Raw genomic sequence first — 22343 nt, forward strand, 5'->3', positions numbered from 1 at the left:
GAGGATGAATGGCACGTGTGGGAGATGTGACTCTGTGTGTGGGTACAGTGCAGGGCCATGCCTAGGGACACACACACTGAGCCCTTGGCCCCTGTAGTCCACTGATGAGGCAGAGCTGTGGGGCAGATGCCTTTGGAGGAGCTATGGCTCTGGCTTCCCTTGATGGGGCAGCTGAGATCTCTCTGCCTTGATGTCCGTGCCCTCCTGATCTGGGCACCCAGACTGTACCTGTCTCTTTGGCACCATCACCCCAATGCTCAGATAGCCCTTTCCCTCGTGGGGTTCTGCTGGTTGGTGAGCCTCTCATCTGGAAGCTGTGGAGTGGCCTTTCAGGCTTCCTTGTGTCCTGCTGCTGTTCTCTTGGGAGCAGGAGAGTGGCCCTGGGGAAGGCCAGGGTAACTCAGTGAATACCATCTGCCCCTGTGCAGCCCCTTGCTGGACATGGGGAGACTTGGTGTTCCCTGAATTTGGGTCCCTGCTCTGGTGCTACATGGGGGCTCCTCTTGGGTGCAGGTGGCTGAGGGGTGGCAGGCAGTGCCCCCAAAGATTCCCAGTGTCCCGGCCACCATGACCCATGCCATGCTGGTGTTCATGCCATAAACATCCAGGCAACAGCTGGCAAAGTTCTCTCCCCCCAGGCAGGCACTGTACATCTCCATGCTGGCACAGCAGTGCTGGCAGGGGCTGCACTTGCTTGCATGCCAGCACTGCTTGCGTGTCGGTTCCTGTTTGCACCAGGGAGGAAAATGCATTTCCTTTGGGAAATGAGTTGCAATCTGGGGTTGGGCCCAAAGGATGCGCTTCACCTCCTGGGGACTCTGGGTGCAGGGTGGTGGCATCCTCACTGAGGTCCACTTTGCAGTCCTGGCAGTGCTCGCAGTTCTCCTGCCCCCAGCTCTGCTCCTGAGCTGTGAGCAGGTGGGAGAACTGGCATGAGGCCAACATCTACCCTCCAGTTTCCCCACCCACACAGCTCAGCAGGAGGGGAGTTGCAGACCCTTCTGTCCCTCAGTGCAGAGAGGTCTCTTGCAGAGCTCCCTTCAGCATCTCTGCTCCCATAGCTGCTGTGCTCCTGAATCCCCCCCAGCACACACTGGGCAATGTGTGCTGTTCTACAAGAGACTGGCAGTGATGTCAGGACCCACCTCAGCCACTCTGCCACCATAGGATGCTTCCTGCAGACTTTGGCTGATGGGAGATGTGGTGTCAGGGCTGGGCAGAGCACACTGTGGGACTTGGAGATGTGATACACATTGGACTCTAATATAGGGGCCACTGCTTCTGCCCTCCCCACCGCCTCCCACCCAAGACCCAGCTCCTCTGCTCTGTTTCCCCTCTGCACCCTCATACTGCAGGCTGTACCCTCCACAGCAGGTAGAGGGGAAGAAAGGGAGCATTGCCCCCTGATAGGCAGACCCCTGGCTCAGATGCCCCCAGGAGGTCATCACCACCCCCTGCTTTCTTGTGCCAGTCCAGGGCTTACATGCAGGAATGCACTGCCTTTAACCTGGACCCACCCAGGAGTGTCCTGGGGGCTCCTTTTGGGGTTCCTCTGGTGAAAGCAGGTCTCCTTCCCACTGGAGGGCAACTCCCACCTCCCCAGGGACCCTGGCTCCTGGGATGAGGGAGTGCAGATGTTTGTATGTTCGTTTGCATCTTGCGCACAAATAAATGCCAAGGCAAATCAGAGGGGAAATGCTTTCATCCTCCTCCAGCCCTTAATGACATAATCACTTCCAAGAGCGGGTGTCTCACTCACAGACTCCTGCTGACTTGAGGAGGAGACCGTCCGCTGCATCCCACCGGCTCAGCACTCACAGCAGGGGCAGGCAGGGGAGGACCTGTTTCCTCATGTCCCACAAACGTCCTGGGGCTGAAAAAGAGCCAGGTGAGCCCTTTGCTCCAGCCTTTCTTCTGCATCATACTGGCAAAGCCCTTACGCACAAAGTTAAGCAACTGTTGTGGCCTGGGAAACCAGGCGCCTACAGGAGAGGATCTGGTCCCTCCGAGCAGGGGTGGGTGCAGGCCGGCATGCAAGGCTGGCAGAGGATGCTCTGGTCCTGATGGGAGCACCATGGCTCAGGGAAAAATGTGAGCCTTCTATGAGCACCACATCTGTCCTTTTCATCCTGCATCCCCCTGGGCCACAAGACCATGGGACCTGCCACCTATCTTCTCTTCCATCTCTAGCACCCCTCAGCAGTCCCATGCTCTGCAGAGGCCAGCCAGGGATGTAGGAAGCACTAGAAGTTGGCATGAAGAGTGTTGCTTCCCAGGTCCAGAGCAGGAAAGCTGATAGGGGTTGCATGGCACAGAGTACAGTTAGGATAACCTTTGGAGCTCCCCTGTTCAAGCCAAAACACTCAAGCAGTTCCCATCCTTCAGCAGCTTACATGGTGCCCCAGCATGTCCTTTGTGGAGGAGACTGGTGAAGCATTCATACCTCTTTCTCTCCATCTACCCTTCCCTCCATCCTTATACCCCTTTGTCCCTCCACCCGTCCTACTATCCCTTGTTCCTCTGTCCCTCTTGCCATCTCTCCATGTCTCCACCCCACATCCTCCTGCCCAGCCCAGGTTGCCTGCAATTTTTCTGCTCCTTTCTTCATGCAGGAAAAGAGAGCAACAGAATGGATTTTCTGTTGTCCTCTCCATCAGGACCCTTTTCAAGCACCTCTCCAAGCAGTCCATGGATCACTGGCTCTGTTCCCGTTTTCCTCCCTTGCAGGTGCCTTTCTTCAGCCCCTTCTGCTTTGGGATAAGCAACCTCTAAGCTCTGGGCAATCATGCATAGGCACTGGATGGATGGTCTATAGCATCTCCTTGGAGCAGTGGGTAACCTCCCCAGGGATTTGGAATTTCCAAGGATAACACTCTAGAGAGAAAGGCAGCGGTTGTGATCTCTGTGCTATATCATGCTCCTCCTACTTGATCCTACAGCCTGGCTGCAGGTCCACGGGTGAGACCGGAGGACAGACCAGCCCACTCCGGCCAAGCACAGTCCTGGCCACGATGCAGCCTTGGAAGGGCTGATGGCCCCTGGGATCACCAGGTCCAGCTGGTGTGTGTGTGTGCAGGTGTGGGAGGATGAGGCAGACAGAGCAGACAGATGCTCTGATAAGGCAGACAGACACTCTGCTGACAGAGTGGGGATGGAGAGCTGCAGGGATATGTTCTGGGGAATCTTGAGTGCAGAGGAGCAGGAGGATGGACAGAGATGGAGAAGTGCTAGGACAGACATTCGTGCAGATGCCACCAGGACCTGGAGGCCAGAGGGGAAGGGTGCTGGGAGCTGCATGGCTTGCAGTCTGCAGCAGGGCACGCCAGCAGGTTTAGAGAAGGAGGAAGGAGGGCGAAAGGAGAGGTTCGCCAGGAGCCCAAGGAGCCAGCCACACACCCAACCTTTGCTGTCCTGCAGCACAGCTCTCCTCACTACACTGCCCAGCAGCACCAATGGGACTGGAGCGACGGCTGTGTGAGTCAGGGCTGGGTGTGGGGTCGGGGCTACCCTCTTTTTGCAGCAGCCTTAGTCACCGTGCCAAGCTGCCCTGGCCCAGCAGCACTAGAGCCCCCAGCATCACTGTCCTCACACCCCACGACCTGCCCAAGTCTGCTCACTGTGACTCAGGGACCAACCACGTGGCCACCCGGCCGGCCCGGCCAGTCCCTCCTGCCTGCCCAGGGCTGGGGCACTGACAGGGCCTGGGTCAGCGGGTGGATGCCAGCCCCAGCACTGGCACTTGACCAAGCTGACACTCACACCGGGGCAGAGAGGCAGAATCCAACCACCTCCAGCCATCCTTGGGAGCATCCTTGTGATGAGGCAGAGCTCTCCTCATCCTCATGCTCCTCCCAGCGCCAGGCAGTGGGTGACACTGTGGCAGCAGGATGCAGAGAAGGGGTTGAAGCCCCACTGAGAGTACCATCCCTTGGAAGCCTTGAATGCCAGGTATAGGGCAGACCCTCACCCACAATGCCTCCCCCACACCGCTGGCTGTGCCAAGCAGCCTGTGAGCTGTTTGGTGTGCTGGTATGACCAGGAGGGGGGATCCCAGCCTTTGCACTGCCTCTGGCAAGAAGACCATGTCCCCAAAGCTCCAAGCTGCCAACTGGGGTGGTGGGGATGTGGCTAGATGGGACTGCCAACCCTGTCTGTGCAGTGCTCTGCTGTGCACCTCTCCACTGCATGGAGGGATGCAAAACCACAAGGATGGGAGGAGGGTTCTGGTCCCCATGTGGGCTTATCAGGGCATGGAGCTGCCTCAGCAGCCACTTCTCCTGCAGCTCTTGGGGTAGGCATAGTCGGAGCTCCCTCCCCAGAGATGGAGGATGGCTGCTGCCTTCATTACAGGGTGAGTAACAGGGCCAGGAGAGTGGAGGGGATTTGGATATGATGAGATCTTGGCAGTCAGAAACAGGACTCAGGAGTGGGGGGGTCTCTGCCTTGTCCTTCTGCTGTGGAAGCTGAGGGGTGTCCTGGGGGGGGAGGGTAATTCCCTGCCAGTCTTAAGAGCCCACAACTCTCACAGATGCTGGAGAGCAAGGCCAGCTCTGGGGTCTTGTGTTTGCATGGACAGAGTATGGGTCAGACATCAGTGCCAGAGAGGATCAAGGAAGAGGAAGGACACAGACTCCTCCTGTTCACAGGCAGCAACCCCAAACAACATGTCCAGGGAGGGGCCCTTGCATACCCCATCTGCTGCCCCTTGAGGTCCAATGCCCAGTGTCTGCACTCCACTTTGGGTACCCCAGGTCTCAGCACATCCCCTTGTTTGGTTGCTTGGAGATGCTGCAGCAGAGCTAGCCTGGACATCCAGTCCCCATCTCTCCCCTGCCAGAGCCATCCCCTGTGTGCACCGGAGCCATCCCAGGGACAGGGTAGAGCCAGGTGGGGGGCTGGGGCAGGTCAGCAGAATGCACACACAGGCCAATGAGTCAGGGTGGGGCAGATCAGGGTGGATGTGACCTCATGGTTGCATGGGTGACATCTGTCACTGGGATATGGAGCAGACAGAGGAGGATAATTGCAGGCAGCTCCCCGATGGCGCAGCAGACCCTGGAGAAGGGAAGTCAGAGGCCCCCGAAGAGAGCAGAGCTGGCAGGCAGGAGTCTTGTCCAGGACCCAGCCCCCCAGCAGAGCAGACCCCTCCACTCGGCACTCGGTAGCCAGCAGGCAAAGGGACCATTAACCATGAGACGGGTTTGTTAGAGAGGTTTTTTTGGGTGCTGCTGTCAGACTCTTCTCTAGGCTGAGCTCATAGCCACACTTCTCAGCCACCCCACCATAGGCCTATCTGCACTACTCCAAACTTTCCTAAAAAGCTTCTTTTTTTGGAAAAAACATTCTATTTTTTGTCTCAGTCCAGAGGGATTTTTTTTCCCCAAGTTTGATTGAATTAATCCGCCCAGCTGTTTTCAACTTGGGCAATTGAAGGGAAAATGGTACTTTTCCCATTTGAAAAAAAAAAACCCAACAACAAAAAAACAACTAAAATTAAGTCATTAATGTTACAGAGGTTTGGGATATTTTTTTTCCAGCCAAATATTATAAACATCCTTTTTTTCCCTTGGGAAGATCCTGCAAGTTTTGCAATGTAAACTGCCCAGCACTAGGGATTTGAGCTACACATTCACATGTACAATACACCACTAACTACACGTGGCACCCTCACAGCCACCCTTGTGCACCCCTGGCTCACAATGGCCCCCCAGAGCTGGCTGAGAATTTTGGAGGTAATCAGGGGCTCATACATACCCACATGTGCCCTCATATAAATACACCCCCCTGCACACAAGTTCCAGAGCACAGCCACCTGAACACCCTGTGAACCTCGATGAGCCCCCACGCACCCCCACAGTCATGCAGCCCTACACACATTCCCCCTATACACCCCTATACACTGCCCCAAGTGACCTCCCATACATCCCCCCATGCAAATTCCCCAAATTCCCCAGACATTCCCATGCCCCCCATGCTCCCTCGTGCACACCTCCATGCAGACCCTCACGCTTCCCATGCACATACACACCCCAGGACACCTCCATACCCACCCGCCCCCCACTCCCATGCCCACTCCCCACATTCCCATGCTCCCCTTCGCCCCCCATGCCCACCACCCGTGACACCCCCGCCCCTCGTGGCGTTCCGCAGCGCCCCCTGGCGGTCACCCTGCGCCTCGCCGGCCGCCCCGCCCCGCATCCCGGGTTGCCACGGCGACGATGAGGATGCTGCTACCCCTCTGGGCTAGAAGCTGGGGGATCTTGAGACCCTCGGGCTCCCAGGGCTCGGGGGAGCTGGGAGACTTCTAGGAATCTGGGTGTCTCCCGGGGCATTGCTGGGGACCTAGGAGACTGCTAGGGGGATGAGGGGTTCCTGGGGACTGCTGGAGTGCTGCTAGGTGTCTGAGCTGGGGTCCTAGAGGATGAGTAGCTCTTGGGGAGCTTCTAAGGGTCTGAGGAGCTGGGGAGGCTGCTAGAAGGCTAGGAGGCTGAGAGATTGCCAGGGGAATCTGACTAGCATCACCTGTCTATGCCAGGACCTCTCCTGGCTAACAAGGGAATGGATTTGGCTCTGCCAGCTCAGGGACAGCTCAGAAAGCATCAGCAGGGAGCTGGCAGCCCCCAGATGAGCAAACTCTCTAAGGGCACTTGGAGAAATCCTCGAGGTGTGGAGGAGTCAGCCCACAATCAGTGGCAATGTGCCTCGCTCCAAGTGAGAATCCTTTGGCTCTGTGCTAGATCCATTTTCCAGCTTCTCCCTCCTCCACATTTTTGCCTTTTGTGGTCTTCAGCCTTCAGAAGCTGTGATCTGGGGCACTGGCAAAGAGAACAAAGGTCAGATCCCCTATTCGCAAGAACTACCTGTCTTCCCAGGGTTTACCTATGATCCAGACCTCCAGGGCCATGTCCATCCAGCCAGGTGTGTGAAAACAACCCGTTGTGGGGAAAATGAGGCAAACTCCACAGAAAGAGCACACTGAGGTCAGAGCTGGGATGGAGCTCTTACCAGACTCAACCCATGCACACTGAAATCTCATAAAGAGCTTCAGAATCACCCAGGATAACAGGCATCAGCCTGGGATGGTTCCAGGAGAGAGCAGGGGTGACCCAAATTTTCACAGGACTTTCCTGAACTGAGCTCCACTGATGGGAAACCCAGGGACTGAGATGTGCCCTGGTGTTTCTAATTCAAAGGAACCTGTGAAATGGGTCCCTACATCTTCCAATATATAGATCCTGCATCTCTGCAGCTCCCCTCCTGCAGGGCCCTCCTGCACCCACGCATGTCCTCCCTGTCCCAGACACACCTGCACAAACACAGCAAGACACATGCAAACAAACATACTTACACACAGGGACAATGTCACCACTACACACATGCTAATGACTTGCTGTATATTCACAGACATGCATGAAGACAGGCAGGCCATCTTGTCTGCACACCCATGAAACACTTACACACACGATGATGGGTGTGCACACAAGCTCACATGCACACATCTTATGGTGAACATGTGGAGACGTGTTGCCTGCACGCATACACACGCACCCCCCAAGCTGCTTGCATGCACAGGAACCTTCACCTGCACCCACCCAGCCCTGCTCACACCCACCCATGTGTTCCCATGGGCGGGCACATGGCCAGGAGTTCCCAGGAGCCCCAAATGCCTCCTATTTCCCAGTGCTGCTGTGGGCAAGCCAGGAGGGAATTTCCAGCTGCAAAGCTGAAGCTGACAGATTTAGAGACTCCCTTCTCAGCATTTGCTGGGTTGAGTTAATGGTTCACCAGCATTCTGCCCTTCCCCACTGGCTGCCAGGGGGTTGGGCGAGGATAGACCTGCTGCTGGTTATCACCTCACTGCTGCTCCTCTTGCATCGTGATGTGAGCCCCACTCCTGCCCTGCCTGGAAGCACCTCGTGAACAGGGCATTGCCCAACTGGGCTGAGATCCTCGTAGCCCCTTTGCAGAGGGGTGGACCAGCAAAGCCCTCATGCCCTTGCATGGCCATGGCATGGAGTGCAAGCATGGGAGCATGAGCCTCTGAACAGGCTCTGGCTATGCTGACATCCCTCAGGGTCTCCTCAACCCAGTGTGGCATTGCCAGCAAAGCAGTTTCCCTCTGTTAGTGACCTAACCCTCCCTCACTCGGAAAGGCTGGAGAACCCAGTTCCCATGGGCTCCCTGAAGCATAAGAGGGACCCCTTGGAGACCCCCAAAGCCTCTGGAGCAGAGGGATGGCAGCCTGTCCAGCTGGGCACCCAGGCAGGTTGTTCCTCGTTCTGTGCTTGCCCATGAGGGGCACAGGCTTATCAGGTTACCAAGACATGCCTGGCACCGTGACAGCCAGGTGAAGCTGCACATGCCCTACAGCAGGCCAAGAGAATGCCTTGCATGCCACCAAGCCAGCAGTGCCAGCACCACAAAGGGCTTCTCCGTGACAGGCCTCACAGTGGGGACTGCAGCAACAATGGCTGAAGATGGAGTGAGAAGAGAGGAAACCTGCAAGAAATTCACAGCCCATCGCCATGGTGTCAGGGCGTATAGCCATACCTCCTGCATGAGGGATGAGTGGAGGGGACTGTGGACTGTAGTTCAGTGCAAATATTTCAGCTCAGATGGTAGTGGATGACAAACAGGCATCTCCAAGTGATGGTGGCCATAAATGATGGGAGGAGAGCACCCACCCAGCCCAGGGACTGCAGACCAAAGCAGGAGAATTCTTGCCCTCATCCACACTCATCCTCCTGGCTCCACAAGGGTGGATTAAAGCAAAGAGTGGATCAAAAATTAACTAAGAAGTGCAATAGCTACCAGCAGGGTAGCTCCAGCACCAACAGGAGGCTGGAGGCAGTCCAGCTGACCAGTACTCACAGCCAGGGCAGGACAGATCTCCAGCTTTCCAGCTACTCCCTTCCCAGCCCTCCCCAGGAAGCGCTGTGGCACACTGGCTTTAAATAGTTTTATTAGTGGAAGCTCTGTGCCCATAGCTCCCACCACAAGGGTCATAGGAATGTCAGGCTGCACCTTGTTGTCTCCGAAGTAAGCCAGGACTTCCCAGGGCGCAGAGCTCGGCTCACCTCTGCCATTCCTGCCACCAGCTCCACCTGTGTCTGTCCCAGGAGGGCCACAGCATGTGCCTGGGAGCAGCCCCCAAAATTGTCCTCTCCCGACCCTAGGCCATCAGACACAGAGGCTGAGCTCCTGACGAACAGAGCACTTGCGGCACTGCACCACACAGCACCAGTGGAAGCGGCACAGGCAGTTCTCCTCCAGCACCACCGTCTCATCCCGGTGCCCTCGCCCGCAGCACAGCAAGTCACACCCACTCGTGTCCATGGCCGTGCTGTTGCAGACACGGCCCCGGGTGCCCAGAGAGCCCGTCTTACGGTTAGCTGAGCAGAAATCGGGTGAGTCGGCTGAGTAGATGAGGTCCTGCTTGTCGGGTGGTTTGATGTTGTCGCCCACAGGGATGAGGGTTTTCCCATCGTTGCCCCCCATCACCTTGAAAGCCCCATTGAAGCGCTCGAGCAGGCGGTCCCCCACCTCACGGAAATGGGGCATTTTCCTCCAGCAGGTTCGCAGGGTGCAGGAGCCCGACAGCCCGTGGCATTTGCACTCTGTCCTCATGTAGCTGCGCACTGCCTGAGAAGGAGATGGCAACACTCAGACCCTGGTCCCCCGCCTTCCTGACCAGCACCCCCAAATAAAATCCTGACTCTTGGTGCTGCCCTGGACCTAGGGAGGGGTGGAAGGGGCACAGGGGGTTTCAAAAGCACCTGCAAAGCGCTCCTGAAAGATAGTGGGTCCATGTTTCACCCAGTGTTGGTGCAGGTATATGGCCTGGGAGAAACAAAGGTGGAGGGCTGAGCTGGGTAAGGGCATGGATGCAGACAGGCTGGAGAGGGTCCAGAGAAGAACCACGAGGATGATCAGAGGGCTGGAGCACCTGCCATATGAGAAGCAGCTGAGAAAACTGGGTTTGTTCAGCCTTGAGAAGAGAAGGCTTAGGGGAGGCCTTATTACAATGTTCCAGTACTTAAAGGGCAGCTACAAAGAAGATGGGGACTCCCTGTTTACAAGGAGTCACATGGATTACACAAGGGGAAATGGGCAAAAGTTGTTCCTGGGGAGATTTACCTCAGACACAAGAGGTAATTTTTTCCCTATGAGGGCAGTCAGACCATGGAATTGTCTCCCAGGGGAAGTGGCAGATTACCCCACTTTGGAAAGTTTCAAGTCTCAGCTCGACAGGGTGCTGAGACATCTTATGTAAACTATAAAATTAGAAGGGTTGGACCAGATGATTCTTGAGGTCCCTTCCAACCTGACATCCTATGGAAGGATGATGTTTTCAGAGGGCAGGGAGCATAAGAAGAGTCCTTACCAAGCGCCCAGCTTCATTATTGTGCAGGTCAATGAGAGCTCGGATGTCGTTTTTGCCTTTCTTGCTCTTGGCATCCATGAATTGCTGGGATTTCTCGTAGCCAAACTGCACGTCATCCCCACAGCCCCCCCACTCCCAGGCTGTGCCCTCAGTGCCCGGACCCACTGTGGGCGAGGGGGGGGCCCGGCTCCTTGTCAGCTCACAGCCACACTGCAGTAGCTCACCCATGCTGCAGGCCTGCGTGATGGTGTGGCTCACCCCAGCCGCTGTGATGGCATATACGAAGGCTGTCTCCCGGATATCTGCAGAGGAACAGCCAGGGCTGGGATGTGGGGTCATCTCTGGCAATGGCTGTGCAAGAAAAACATCTTCCTGCCAGCACCCCATGGGTGCTCAGACATCCCCCTCTCCCCTTTCATCTGTGCTGGATGCTGTTCCCCAGGTGATGCACCCACCCAGGAGAGGGCTGCCTGGGGCAGGACCTTTCTCTAACAAGCCAATATGCAGAATTTGGGGCATGGCCAGGCCCTGCCAGCATTCCTCTACTGCAGCTGTAGAATCCTAAAGGCATCAAATCTCCTGCCTCCCCTTGCAAGGATGGGTGCTGCTCCATAAAAAAGAGGGGAGCTCTGTGAGCTGGTGCTGGCTGCAGGCAGGGGGTCCCAGGTGATACCCACAGCTTCTTCAAACTACCCTGCAATGTCCCTCCAAGCAGTAAAAATCCCATTCTCTGCTGCAAGCTGGCACCTGGAGGGAAGTGCTGCAGGGGACATCGGTGTTGTCACTTGGCTCTCTGCATGGTGGCAGCCATGAAGCTGTGCTACCCACCTTCCCTCCATATACCCACTTTGCCATGGGGCACTGCCTGCCCCCCTCCCTCTTTCAGCACAGCCTCCACCCTGCAGGATTATTTATTATTAGTATTTGCTCCTGTCTCTCTCTGCTCCAGGACACGAATTCCAAGCATCTTTCCCCTGCCTGGACCTGCCGCTCGCAGCCGCAGCCAGCGGGGGATTCTGGCAGCGGGGGCGCGGCGCCCTGCTTGGGGGGCTCCCATGTTCCCCCATTCCTGTGCCAGGCAAACCCCTGCCCATCCAGGGTGGGGACACATGGGAGATGCCAGAAGCATGGGAGCAGAGAACAGATGTGTTTTGGTAGGTGCCCCCTCCATCTCCAGCACTCTGACCTGGGTGCACTGGGAAGAGGGGCTCCTGGGAACCAGCTCCATTAGCAGCTCCTCCATGCAGCACCTGATTTCCAGTGGTGTTGGTAGGAACTGGGCACAACAGTTCCTTTCGCAGTGGAAATGCTGGGGATGAATGTCCCCTGTCCTGGCCTTCCTGCTCCCTTCTAAGCCACATGACCACTTGCCTGGGGTGGGAAAGCCCTTGGTGGGCAGTTCACAACTGGCAGAGCTTCCCATGCCACCTGCCTGACAGCTGCTCCTCTGGCATCTCCTCCAGACATGTGACTGCCCACATGTCAGCCTGCCCTGGCACACAGGATTGGCAAAGGGGGCAGGGAGGGAAGGGAGGGTGGCCATGACTGCATGGGGAGGCTATGGCCAGGAAGCATAGCTCACTGCAGCATCCTTGGAAAGAAGAGGCTGTGGGATGGGAGGGGCCTGTTGCTGGCAGCTGGGAACCCCAGAAATGAAGTCTTATGAACCCCAGTCTTATGAAGTCCCTGCAGGCTCACAGGAAGGTTGGTGCCTTCTGGAATCTCTCAGTGAAGGGCCATCTCTGCTTCTAATACTTAGGATGCAGCCCTGGGCACCTTCATGCCTCTAGCTGTGAGGTCCCATATCCTCAGAGTGCCAGGGGCTCCCAAACCCACCACTGTCCCCAGGACATTGCTCATCTCCAACAGTCCAGCACTGAGACTGGGCCAAACAGAGTGTGCTGGCTCCTTCAGCATCCCCATGCACCTGCGTCTTCTCCAGCCCAAGCTGTACCCAGGTACCTGACAGCTCATCCCCCAGCAACACCCACTCACTACCTGGTCTGGCCCTGGCATCCTGGCACCACCCTGCCTCCAGCCTGGAGCCCTGCCTGGCACAGATCCCACCAGCCTCACTGGGAGGTCAGTGAGAATATAGGTGACTCCAAAGGCAGGAGTGTCCCCCATGTGTCCTGGCTCTCTGCCCCCAAACTGAATACATGTCCCTGTGTTGGGGAACCACTTGTAAATCAGCATCTTAAATGAACCTACCCCTTCACCAGAGGCTCATGTCTCCGTGAAGTCCCAGCTCTGCCCCCAAATGGTATCCACAGCAACCCTGGCTCCCTTGCATGGCCCAAGGGCATACCCACTCTGCCTTGGCCTGGTGGATTCACCAACAGGAGATGTGATGACCAAGGAGAACAGGTACAACATCTTCATTCAATTCACTTCAGCACAGGAGCCACCATGGAAACGGGCAGGACTAAACTCTCCACCCACTAAGCAACTCACACCCCCTTCCCTATACACATCCCAGCCCCTCTCCCTGAGGAGCATGGCAAGGCTTTCCCATCCCTTACAGACTCAACAGGTGCCCCTCACTCTGCCCTTGCTCTAGACCTGATGCAGCTGAACTGTATCCACCTGGACCTGCCCATCTCAGGGTAACATCAAGGTGCCCATCCACGGACACAAGAACGGGGGGCAAGCACTCCTCTTCTCTTTGCAGGGCCTGGAAGAGGGATCTGCAGGGCACCCATGAGACGACGGGCAGCTCTCAGCGGCTGCGCACTGCCTCCCACCCAGGCCCCTTCCCCCAGCACACCCTGGGGTCCTGGGGGAGCAGTAAATCACTGCCAGACGAGGGTGCATTCTTGGGCTTTGTGAAGCCCCGTGCTGTCTGGGAGCATCAGTAATTGCTTCATTACAACACGGAGAGACATGTCCCGGCAGTAAAACCACAGCGTGACTGCACCAGGGAGCACTGAGCAACACACACACACACACACACAGGTTTGCACTCCCAGACTCTGCTTCAGGAGTCCCTGGGAGGTGCGTGACTGGGTGATGGGCTGAGGAAGTGCTGGACTTACCCTGCTGTAGGATCTTGCCAAAGTATTTGCTGTGGCTGGTGCAGTTCCAGCGACGAAAACGGAATTGGTACTGGCATTCCCGGACTCCCAGCTTGGTGCCCTTGGCCACCTCCTGCACGATCTCTGGCTCCAGCTGGCACAGCTCCGCCTGCTTCCCTGCCAGTCGCTTCGTCTTGCGGCAGATGCTGTTGGGGTCCATGACCAGGGGGCTCCCCACTGCCCTGCAGGAGGGACAGTGAGCAGAGCAAAACCAGCACCTGAGCCTGGGGGGGGAACCAGGGTGGGGATGGAGCATAGCCAGTCCTGCTCACAGAGTCTGTGGGGCAGTGCTGGCTCAGAGCCTGGGGAGCAGGGGGAAAGGGAGAGGTATGCAGGGAGAGCAGGGCAAAATGTATGGGTGGCACGTGCATGTCAGCTCCCAGGGGCTACCTTCCCCTGCCCAGCCATCCAGGGAATGGAAGAGATCCCCATTTGTGGGACTGGCTGGAGAATGATGTTGGCATGTGCCACCCCACACCTCGAAGCCCTTGGGGACATCCCCACTGGCAGTGTCCCCAGTGAAAGGTAACAAAGAAGTGGTGCTGCCCAGCACCTGGTGTTTGGGTCAGGTGCTAACTTGGCACAGCCCTGGTGTCACAGTGTGACCAATGCCTGGTGCAGCTGCAGCTCCCAGAGGACTGTGAGCACAGCATGGAGCCCAGACAGAGCTCTTGATGTGCCGCTCCCTCTCCTACAGGGCTCGCTCACTGCTTTACCCCGTGGGAGATGAGCTGAGTGACCTTGCTGGTGATAAAGCCCTTTGGCTGCTGGCCAGGCTCCCATGCTCCGGCCCATGCTCCCAGGCACCGGCCCAGGGGAACGGAGTCACAGGCAGGAGCGGGTGTGCGAGGGAGGGATGCAGGTGCCATCGCCAGCCCAGCTGATGCCAGCACGGGAGGGCAAGTCTCTCCTGGGCCCATGCCAGAGACAGCTCCTCCTCGCCAGCACAGCTGAAGCGAGGTGCTTTGCTCTCCGGGCTGGGAGGCAAAGTCTGAGCATGACGCCGTGCTCCGCGGAGTACTGCTGGCTACAGAAACTCCTGTACTTTCCCCACACATTTTGCCTGGAGTGCCCTCCGTGGCACGGCTCGTGCAGCTGTGCAGCCCTCCGGCACCGTACCCCGTGCCGGGGTGGGCGATACTCCAGCTCTGCTGCGGGCAACACCAGAGCTGCAGCAGGCAAAGGGCAGGCACACCATGCTGACGGCCTCCCGCCCACAGAGCCCATCCCATGGCACAGAGACCGCATGCCCATGGGCCACCCAAATTTTATATGCCCCAAACACAACCCCACTCAGAGATCGTCCTGCTAAATAACATGTTTTTCCTGGCTGCGGATGCCCACAGAACCCCAGTGCTGGACTCAGCATCCCCCAGCACTTTGGGATTCCCGAGGAATGTGAGGCCACGTCCCCTGGGGAGCAGCGCCCAGGCAGCCTGTGCTGCTGGGGAGCACCGGCTGCGTTGCAGCTTCCAAACCCAGACCTTTATAGTCTGGCCAAGCCCCAGGGGCTTGAAAATCACAAGCTGAATCTCGGTGTTTAAATATGTTCCGGGTTTCCTTTTCATTCTCGCACAGCTGTGGGGCTGTGTTTGGGGACACCAGGATGCAGGACTTTGCTTGCCATCCTGCCCTGGGTACAAACCCCCTCTGAGCCCCTTGTTTTAGGCTTGAGGTTCTGTCAGGGTCCCTCTGCCCCATGATAGTGTCCCAAACTGCCAGCAATGTCCTGCCCAACAAATCCCAGCTGGGTTTGGGGAAGATGTGCCCTCTCACAGCCTAGAAAAAAAGTCCTTATGCTTTGACACCAGGTTTAAAGGGTTAAACAGCTCAACTGATAAGTGCAGCCTAGAAAGATGACCTCCAGAAGGAAAACTGAGGCAAGCCCACACCACTGATGGGGAGCACCCATCTCTCTTTGCTCCCCAGAGCTCAGTTTCCATTTGCTTCATGATACATAGGCATTCCTGCAAAGGGAGGAGCAGCTGGGGAAGCATTGTGGGGCTGTAGATGGGCTGCCACAGGCCCCCTCCCATTGACGGGGAAACTGAGGTGCACATGGAAAACCACCAGTGAGCCTGTCCAGTCCCAGCCCATAATGACCACATTCAATCCTCCATGCCTGACTCCAAGCTCAGTCTCCTTGGGGACCGTGGGCTCTCAATATCCCTGATGGGATGGTGGAGGTTTGGCTGCCTGCTTCAGCAGGGTGGGGAAGAGGGGGAGCCGGGACAGGACTTTAATTAAGAGATGAATCTTTGTACTCAAATAAAAACGATGCGCCAGCCCCCCGGGGCCGTCAGATCAAATGCTGAACTGCGGCTCACCCCATCCCGACGGATCAGGCTGGAAAGCAGAGCTCAGCCCTGCAGGGCTGGGGGGCAGTGAGGGGCTCACAGGCACCGCGGGGGTCCCCACCCATGGCCCGGGCGGCAGCGAGGCTGGAGGGAGCTCGCAGGATCTCTCCAGCCATGCCGGCGAGGCGTGGGGTGGGCTGCCTAAGTCCGGCACAATATTAATTTCCGCTGGGCTCTGCTTTCTGGCACGGGGAGGCTGCCGGGAGCCCGAGAGCTGTTTTGCTTTGGAGGGTTTTGGAGGGGGGGGGGCAGAAGGGGGAGAAGAGACAAGGGCAAGAAAAATGCTGCCAAACTGCTACCGCTTTGGCAAGGGCTGAGGCGCGGGGCCCAGATCTGCCTGAGCTTGTCCTGCTCCAAGGCCTCCCGCATCTACAATTAAGGTGCCCCACCTCTGCCGCCGGGCACTCCTCCCCCTGCCCTGGTGAAGGAACCGGGTCGCCAGCCCGGCTCCCCCCAAACCTGCCCGGGGCATCCCGGCCTTCTGCCGCCTCCCACCCGGCAGCTCCCAGCCGGGCTTGGCGCCTGGGCAGCATCCCTCCTACCTGCCCCCCATGCCCTTTGCCTGCTGCCGAAATCGATGACCCATGTCTGCCTCCTTGCCCAGAAAGAAGCCAAGATGATGAGCTCCACACTTTTTGCCATGATTCCCAAGACCCATGTGCAAGGGAAACAACCCCCATGGCTGAAAGGGGAAACTGAGGCACAGAAGAGGAGCTGCAACCCCCAGCTAACCTGCTGCTGTCTCCCTTTTGGCTGCCAGAGCTACAGGCCTGAGCCCAGTTCCTGTGATGCACAGGAAACAGGAGTCACTGGGAATTCTGATGCAACTCCTGTGCTCTGGATGCTGACCCTGCTGCAACAGTTCCTAAGAGCCATAAACACAAGTTTTCAGGTGCAACCCATGGTCATGGAGCCTCCAGTATGTCCCAGTCCAGTTACCACCCAAAATCATAGTCAAGAAGCCTGTTACAAGTCCCCATCTTCCTCTTGGACATGGGGATCATGTGGAGCAGGAAAAAAATCTTCACTGAAAGGGTTTGTCAGGCACTGGAAAAGGCTGCCCAGGGATGTGGTCGATTCACCATCTCTGGAGGTGTTTAAAAGATGTGTAGATGTGGTGTCGAGAGACACAGGTTAGTGGTGTACCTGACAGGGCTGGGTTAGCAGTTGGACTTGATGATCTTAAAGGTCTTTTCCAACCAAAACAATTATATGATTCTCCTGGCCCTGCCAGCAGACCGTGATCCAGGGGAGCCAGTGGGATTCCAGTTTGCAGGGAGGCAATGAAGAGGGGCTGGCAGAGCCATGCATCAAGGTATAGGACAGTCAGCCTTCAAAAAGGACACCTGCATTTTGGATAGAAAAGTTTTTCCTGTTGGTCCTGATGGCCCAGAAATCCTATGAGAGACCAGTGGTTGTGCCATGCTAGCCCCTGTCAGGTCTGCACCCACTGCTTACTGCTGCCCAGCCATTCCCAAGTGCCAAGAGGAACCTGCTGTAGGGTAGCAAGGGCATGGCTTGCCTCCCATGCAGATCTCCATCCCAGCCTCTAGATAGTTTCAGGAGGGGGATGCAAGGTGGCAAGGTGTCCAATCCATCTCCCCAGGCCTGCAGACCTGCTTGGAGAGCTGAGCTCCATCCCTAAGGGGATGGGTCACCCTGCATCCCACCCACTGGTATCATGCTCAGTCACAGCCCTGCCAAGAAATCTGAGCCTATGGGAGCTTTGTCCCATGTCTGTCACCTGGCCTGTCTCTTTCCAAGCTATGCAGAGAGGGTGAGGGGGCAAAAACATTATTTTTCACCCATCCAGCTTCTCTTTACCCCACTCAGGTGTGCAGCGGCTGCCTGGCCCCTCACCTCGGGCAATGTGTGGGTGTCACTGGAGAGGGGGTTACTAACTGGGGCAGCTGGTGTGGAAAGCAGAGCAGGAGGAGCAAGGGGAGGTGAGTAAGCAGCAAGTCACTGCCCTGGGGGGCACAGCCAGGGTTCAGGTGCCAAGCAGCACCAGGGATACCCTGAGGGAGCAGGAAATGCTAAAGGCAACCCATACCCTGCCCTCCTTCTCACACTTTCTCAGCAAGAGTAGGATACAAACAACTGGGAAACCACTCAAAGGAGAGAGGCTGCAGACCTGCTGGCTGCAGGGTCACACTGAGGCCAGGCCCTCACATGCAGGAGCTGCTCAAGCTTGAGCCATGTGTACTGGGTGGAGGGAGCATGTGCCCACAGGGATGGTGGTCTTGAAGACTTGTCCAAGCCCTGGAGGGGTTGGGATGAGAAAAAAAGGGGTTGACCCATCCCTGGTCACTGTGTCCTTCCTCGAGGCACTTGTAGAGGCTCGAGCTGGGGTGGCACAAGGGCTGGGCTAGCATATACCCAAATGTAGGTGCCATACATGGCAGCAAAACCCTGTGCATCATAAGCAAATATGCCATAAGCAATATATGCCCATCTCTACCTAGCACCCTCCTGCTAGGGGATTTGCAGAGGTCAGGACTCTGATGCAAAGCCCAGATGAGTCCTCCAGCTTGGGCTACATACACAGACGGGTTTGGCAACCTTGGTGTCACTGTGTGAGAGCAGAGGTGACTGGAAGTGGTGACAAGGAATGGCAGGGAGGAAAGCTCAGTTCTTGCCTTTGCAGGATAACACAAGTAGCCTGATTCTGCTGCCAGTGCCATGTCAGAGATCTCAAGGGAAATATTTTCCCTTTGAAAAACCCAGTGAATCAGTGGCTCCCCCATAATGGGCACAGGGAGATGCCATTGGGCAAGGGTTCCTTTGCTGGGAGGTACTTTGCTGTCCTCATGGTGCTGCTTCAGAGGTGAGGGCATGCCCAGGACAGCCAGGCAGCCCAGTCCACTGGGCAATGTGGGAGGGCATGAGCTGTGGGGTGGCATGTATGGGTCAGTAGGCCTGGAGGGTGACTCATGATGCTCACTTCAAGGCACAGAGGCAGGGCCCCACAGCCCAGCAGCCTGCCCTTACAGGCTCTGTGCTGTGTGGGTGCTGGTCAAGGCAGCAGAGAAGAGGAGGCCACTGGTACGTGGAACCTACGTGGAGCTGCATGGCTTCAGGGAGCACTGGGCCAGGAATTCCTAGAGCAGAGGTGCAGTCATGAGTGCTCATGAATGGGTCCTCCCTGAGCTGCATCTGGAGGAGCCCTACAGATACACTGCCCATGGGCATGCATGAGAAAGGGTCACAGGGCAGGTGTCTCGCTCTCTCAGTCCCACAGCTGGAAAAGAGAACATCTCACCCAGGATGATTTTCCCTCTCACTCTCTTTTTCACCTTCTGACTGCACTCAGCTGTGCCCACAGAGAGCTGATGGGTGTTGGGGTAAGCTGGGCTTTGCTTACCCCCATCCCCACAGAGCTGCTGTCCCTGTGACCAGAGCCCAACCACAAACCAGCTCAGCTGAAATCTTGCTCTCAATCTGCTTGAGGGTCCTGAGGCACCAGGTTTGCCCACCCCATATCCTTGCACCCTCCAGGCCAGCCCATGAGCCCCAAGCAGTTCCTACCTGTCCTGCTCAGAGAGGAATCATTGTTGCCCAAGGAAACACGGGAAGATGTAGGAGAAAGATTTTACAGGGATGGTGGAGCAAGGGGAGCCTATTCCCTGCAGCCTGGCACTAACCAGGAGACCAGCAACACCTGCAAGACACATCTTCCCCATCAGCACTGACCACAGTCTGCTTCCCTTCATCATGGAAAGGTCTGTGTGTCTGCCTGTCCCCCTGTCCCCCTGCTTCTTCTCAGACACAGAAGCATAGGACATATAGAACAAAGGTGACCGTATCTTCAGTGAGCCCCCTGGGGACATCCCACTGCTTATTGTAAGAAGATGCTCTTTCTCATGCTACGATGTCATGATGTCACTACTCAGATCCCACACCCAAACCTTCCTCTGTAGATGCAGCCATCTGACAGAATCCCAACAGGTGCCATTACCACTTGAAAATGGCTGAGCCCTTCTGTGTGCCTGGGCTGGAGACCATCACCACTGGGATCCAGCCCTGCTGCATCTTGCCATGTGACTCCCACAAAACAGCTTTGTCACCACTTTGGGAAAAAATGGCTCAAACAGGCTGTCCCTGCATGTTCCCACACTGCACAGCCAATGCTCCCAGGGCTGGGATGGGGAGGAGGGTGAAGACCTTTTCCTACCCAGAAGAACATGCCCTCTTGGCTAAGGACCCACAGGTGTAATTGAGCATACCAGTTACCAATTACCCAGGTAATCGAGCATACACAAAGGCATGCCACCAAGGTCCATTGGTGACAGGGACAGTAAGGAACAGCCCCTACTAGTGCCATCAGCCTTGGGGCTTTCAGGAGCCCTGGTACAACAAGCAGCTGCACTCCTGAACCCCTCCTCACCAAAAGCAAAACTCACAGGCACCAGTACTACCCAGATCTGGGAAACAGGAAAGGTACCAGGAGCAGGCACATGGGAAGATGTCCACCTCAAGCTGGCTCAAAAGCACCCAGACTTCACTCCTCGGCATGGGAAATCTCGCTGGAAATGAGAGATGGTCGAGCTGGAGATCCCAAGCTCTGGGGGAAGCAGCTCGTCAATCTGCTCGCTTCTCCGATGCCCTGTCCCAGGAAACCCAGCATGTCCGTTTGGTGGTGCTGGTGGCCTCATCCACACATCTCTTCCCAGCTGGCTGGCCCCGGGCTCTGGAGAGAAGCGGAGTTCGTGCTTGTAGATTCCCCTACAGCCACTCGGATGCCCAGTACATTGACCACACTGTGTGCAGCTGGGTTATTATTCTTAAATCAAAAGTTTCTTTTCTTCATCTTTTTAAAAGAAAACAAGTTTGACCTCTTGCCCTCCTCTGCCAAATCCTGCTAATCTCTCCAAGACAGCACTGCCAGCACACACACGGCATGGTCACAGCACCAGCAGGACCCAGGCTCAGCAGCGAGACACGGCTCAAGGTGGGGGGGCAGCGGTACCCCAGCACCCTGCCCTTGCTGGTCCAGTCTGCCTGCTCCTGAACTGAAGGTGAAACAAGCTCCGTCTTCACCCCTGCCCCCTCCAACCCTGTGGGACTGGAGCAGAGGGCACAAGCCTGGGGGTGAGGGCTCACCAGGTGAGTATGGATGAGAATGGGGCAGAGAAAGTGGGGAGGGCTGAAGAGACAGCTGCGAGGTCAGAGCAGCAGCTTGAGAATTATTCAGGGGAAAACAGCCAAACAGACAGTGCCCCAGGATGGTGCAGCTAGCCCAAGGTAGAGGGGGGGAGATTCAGGGGAACACTCAGTACACACCCTTCCCCAACCAGGCTCACCTTACCTCACTCTCTCCTCCTCTAGCAAAAACCCAAAGAAAGAGCCTCTCAGACCTTTGTTAAACCATTGCCAGCAACAAACACAGCACTTGGGCTCTGAGGCCACTCAGCTGGTGTAAAACACACTGTAAAAGCACCATGTATACCCACCCTTTTGCCCTGCACTCCTGGAGCCAGGGCTAGCCAAGGGGATGGAGCTGTGGAATAAATCACTGGCAAGCAGGCGGGGGACTGAGAGGGGGAAGACTTACGGAGAGCTTTATTTTAGGGGTCAAAAGACTGTGACGATGTGGAGATGAATAGCCTCAGATAATGAATGATAGCCCGGACGGCACGCCGGGGAGCTGGAATCTAAGCACTTAAAACCGGATAAAGACAGGCTGGGTGAAATTCTTAATAGATTTAAATAGTTCATGTTTCGACAGATACCTGGGCTTTCCAAGGCTGGGTCCCAGCTCTGCGTCTGTAATGAATCCCCCACCCCCTTCAGTATCCTGCAAGGCATCGTCTCTGCCTTTGATGAAGGCACCATTACAAACAGGGGTTTTGTCCCCGCCTCATCCAGGCCACCATTCGGGAGGGCACACTGTAGGGACCCTCGAGCTTTTAATTAAAGTTGACTTACTGGAGGGGTCTGGAGGCCCCTGTCCCACAGGCGTGCAACCCTTCTGGGCTGCGGGCTGGAGGTACAGGGAGACAGTCTGCAGCTCACTCCACAGGACTTGGGTGCCCTGTACCCCCAGCGTCCCCCCCAGCCTGCTATCCCCAATGCACTCATGTAGCTGAACCCCGACAGAATGAGGGTGCCCCCCGAGATGGATCCACCTGGCCAGGGAGGAGCAGTGCCCTCCCAAAGAGTGCCTAGGGTGTAGAGGACTCTGTCCCCAAGCTGAGGTGCAGGAAATACGCCCGGAGAGTAGGGACCCTGCGCACCCTCCTGGCACCCACCCCGAAATGTCCTACTCACCACCAGAGACCGATGATGTTGGCAGGGCAGAGGAGGATGAAGAAGAGCCCCAGCTGGGTCCGGGAGGACGGCAGCATCCTGCCAGGGCTGAGGGGGAGTGCCGACCCCCCTCCGTGCCCCTCGCGGGGAGCCGGGCAGCCCCGAGGGTCCTGCCGAGGACCCGGCGGGTGCGTGCCCGCTGCCTGGCTCCGCCGGGCCGGGCCGGGCGGGCACCGCGGCCGGCGGGGCTGGGCTGGGCTGGGGCTGGGCTGGGCAGGC

General features: G+C 56.9%; 1 protein-coding gene across 1 annotated transcript; it reads right to left on the minus strand.

The window, feature by feature from the left end:
- Positions 1 to 8946: 8946 nt before the first annotated feature.
- Positions 8947 to 22247, minus strand: WNT6 (Wnt family member 6). Its single transcript, XM_071746243.1, has 4 exons — positions 22086 to 22247; positions 13420 to 13640; positions 10385 to 10686; positions 8947 to 9642 (listed from the first exon to the last, which is right to left on the minus strand). The coding sequence occupies exons 1-4, from the start codon at positions 22160 to 22162 to the stop codon at positions 9181 to 9183; spliced, it is 1062 nt and encodes a 353-aa protein (XP_071602344.1). The 5' UTR covers positions 22163 to 22247; the 3' UTR covers positions 8947 to 9180.
- Positions 22248 to 22343: the final 96 nt, after the last annotated feature.

This window comes from Heliangelus exortis, chromosome 6, assembly GCF_036169615.1.
Source record: "Heliangelus exortis chromosome 6, bHelExo1.hap1, whole genome shotgun sequence".
Taxonomy (NCBI): Eukaryota; Metazoa; Chordata; class Aves; order Apodiformes; family Trochilidae; genus Heliangelus; species Heliangelus exortis.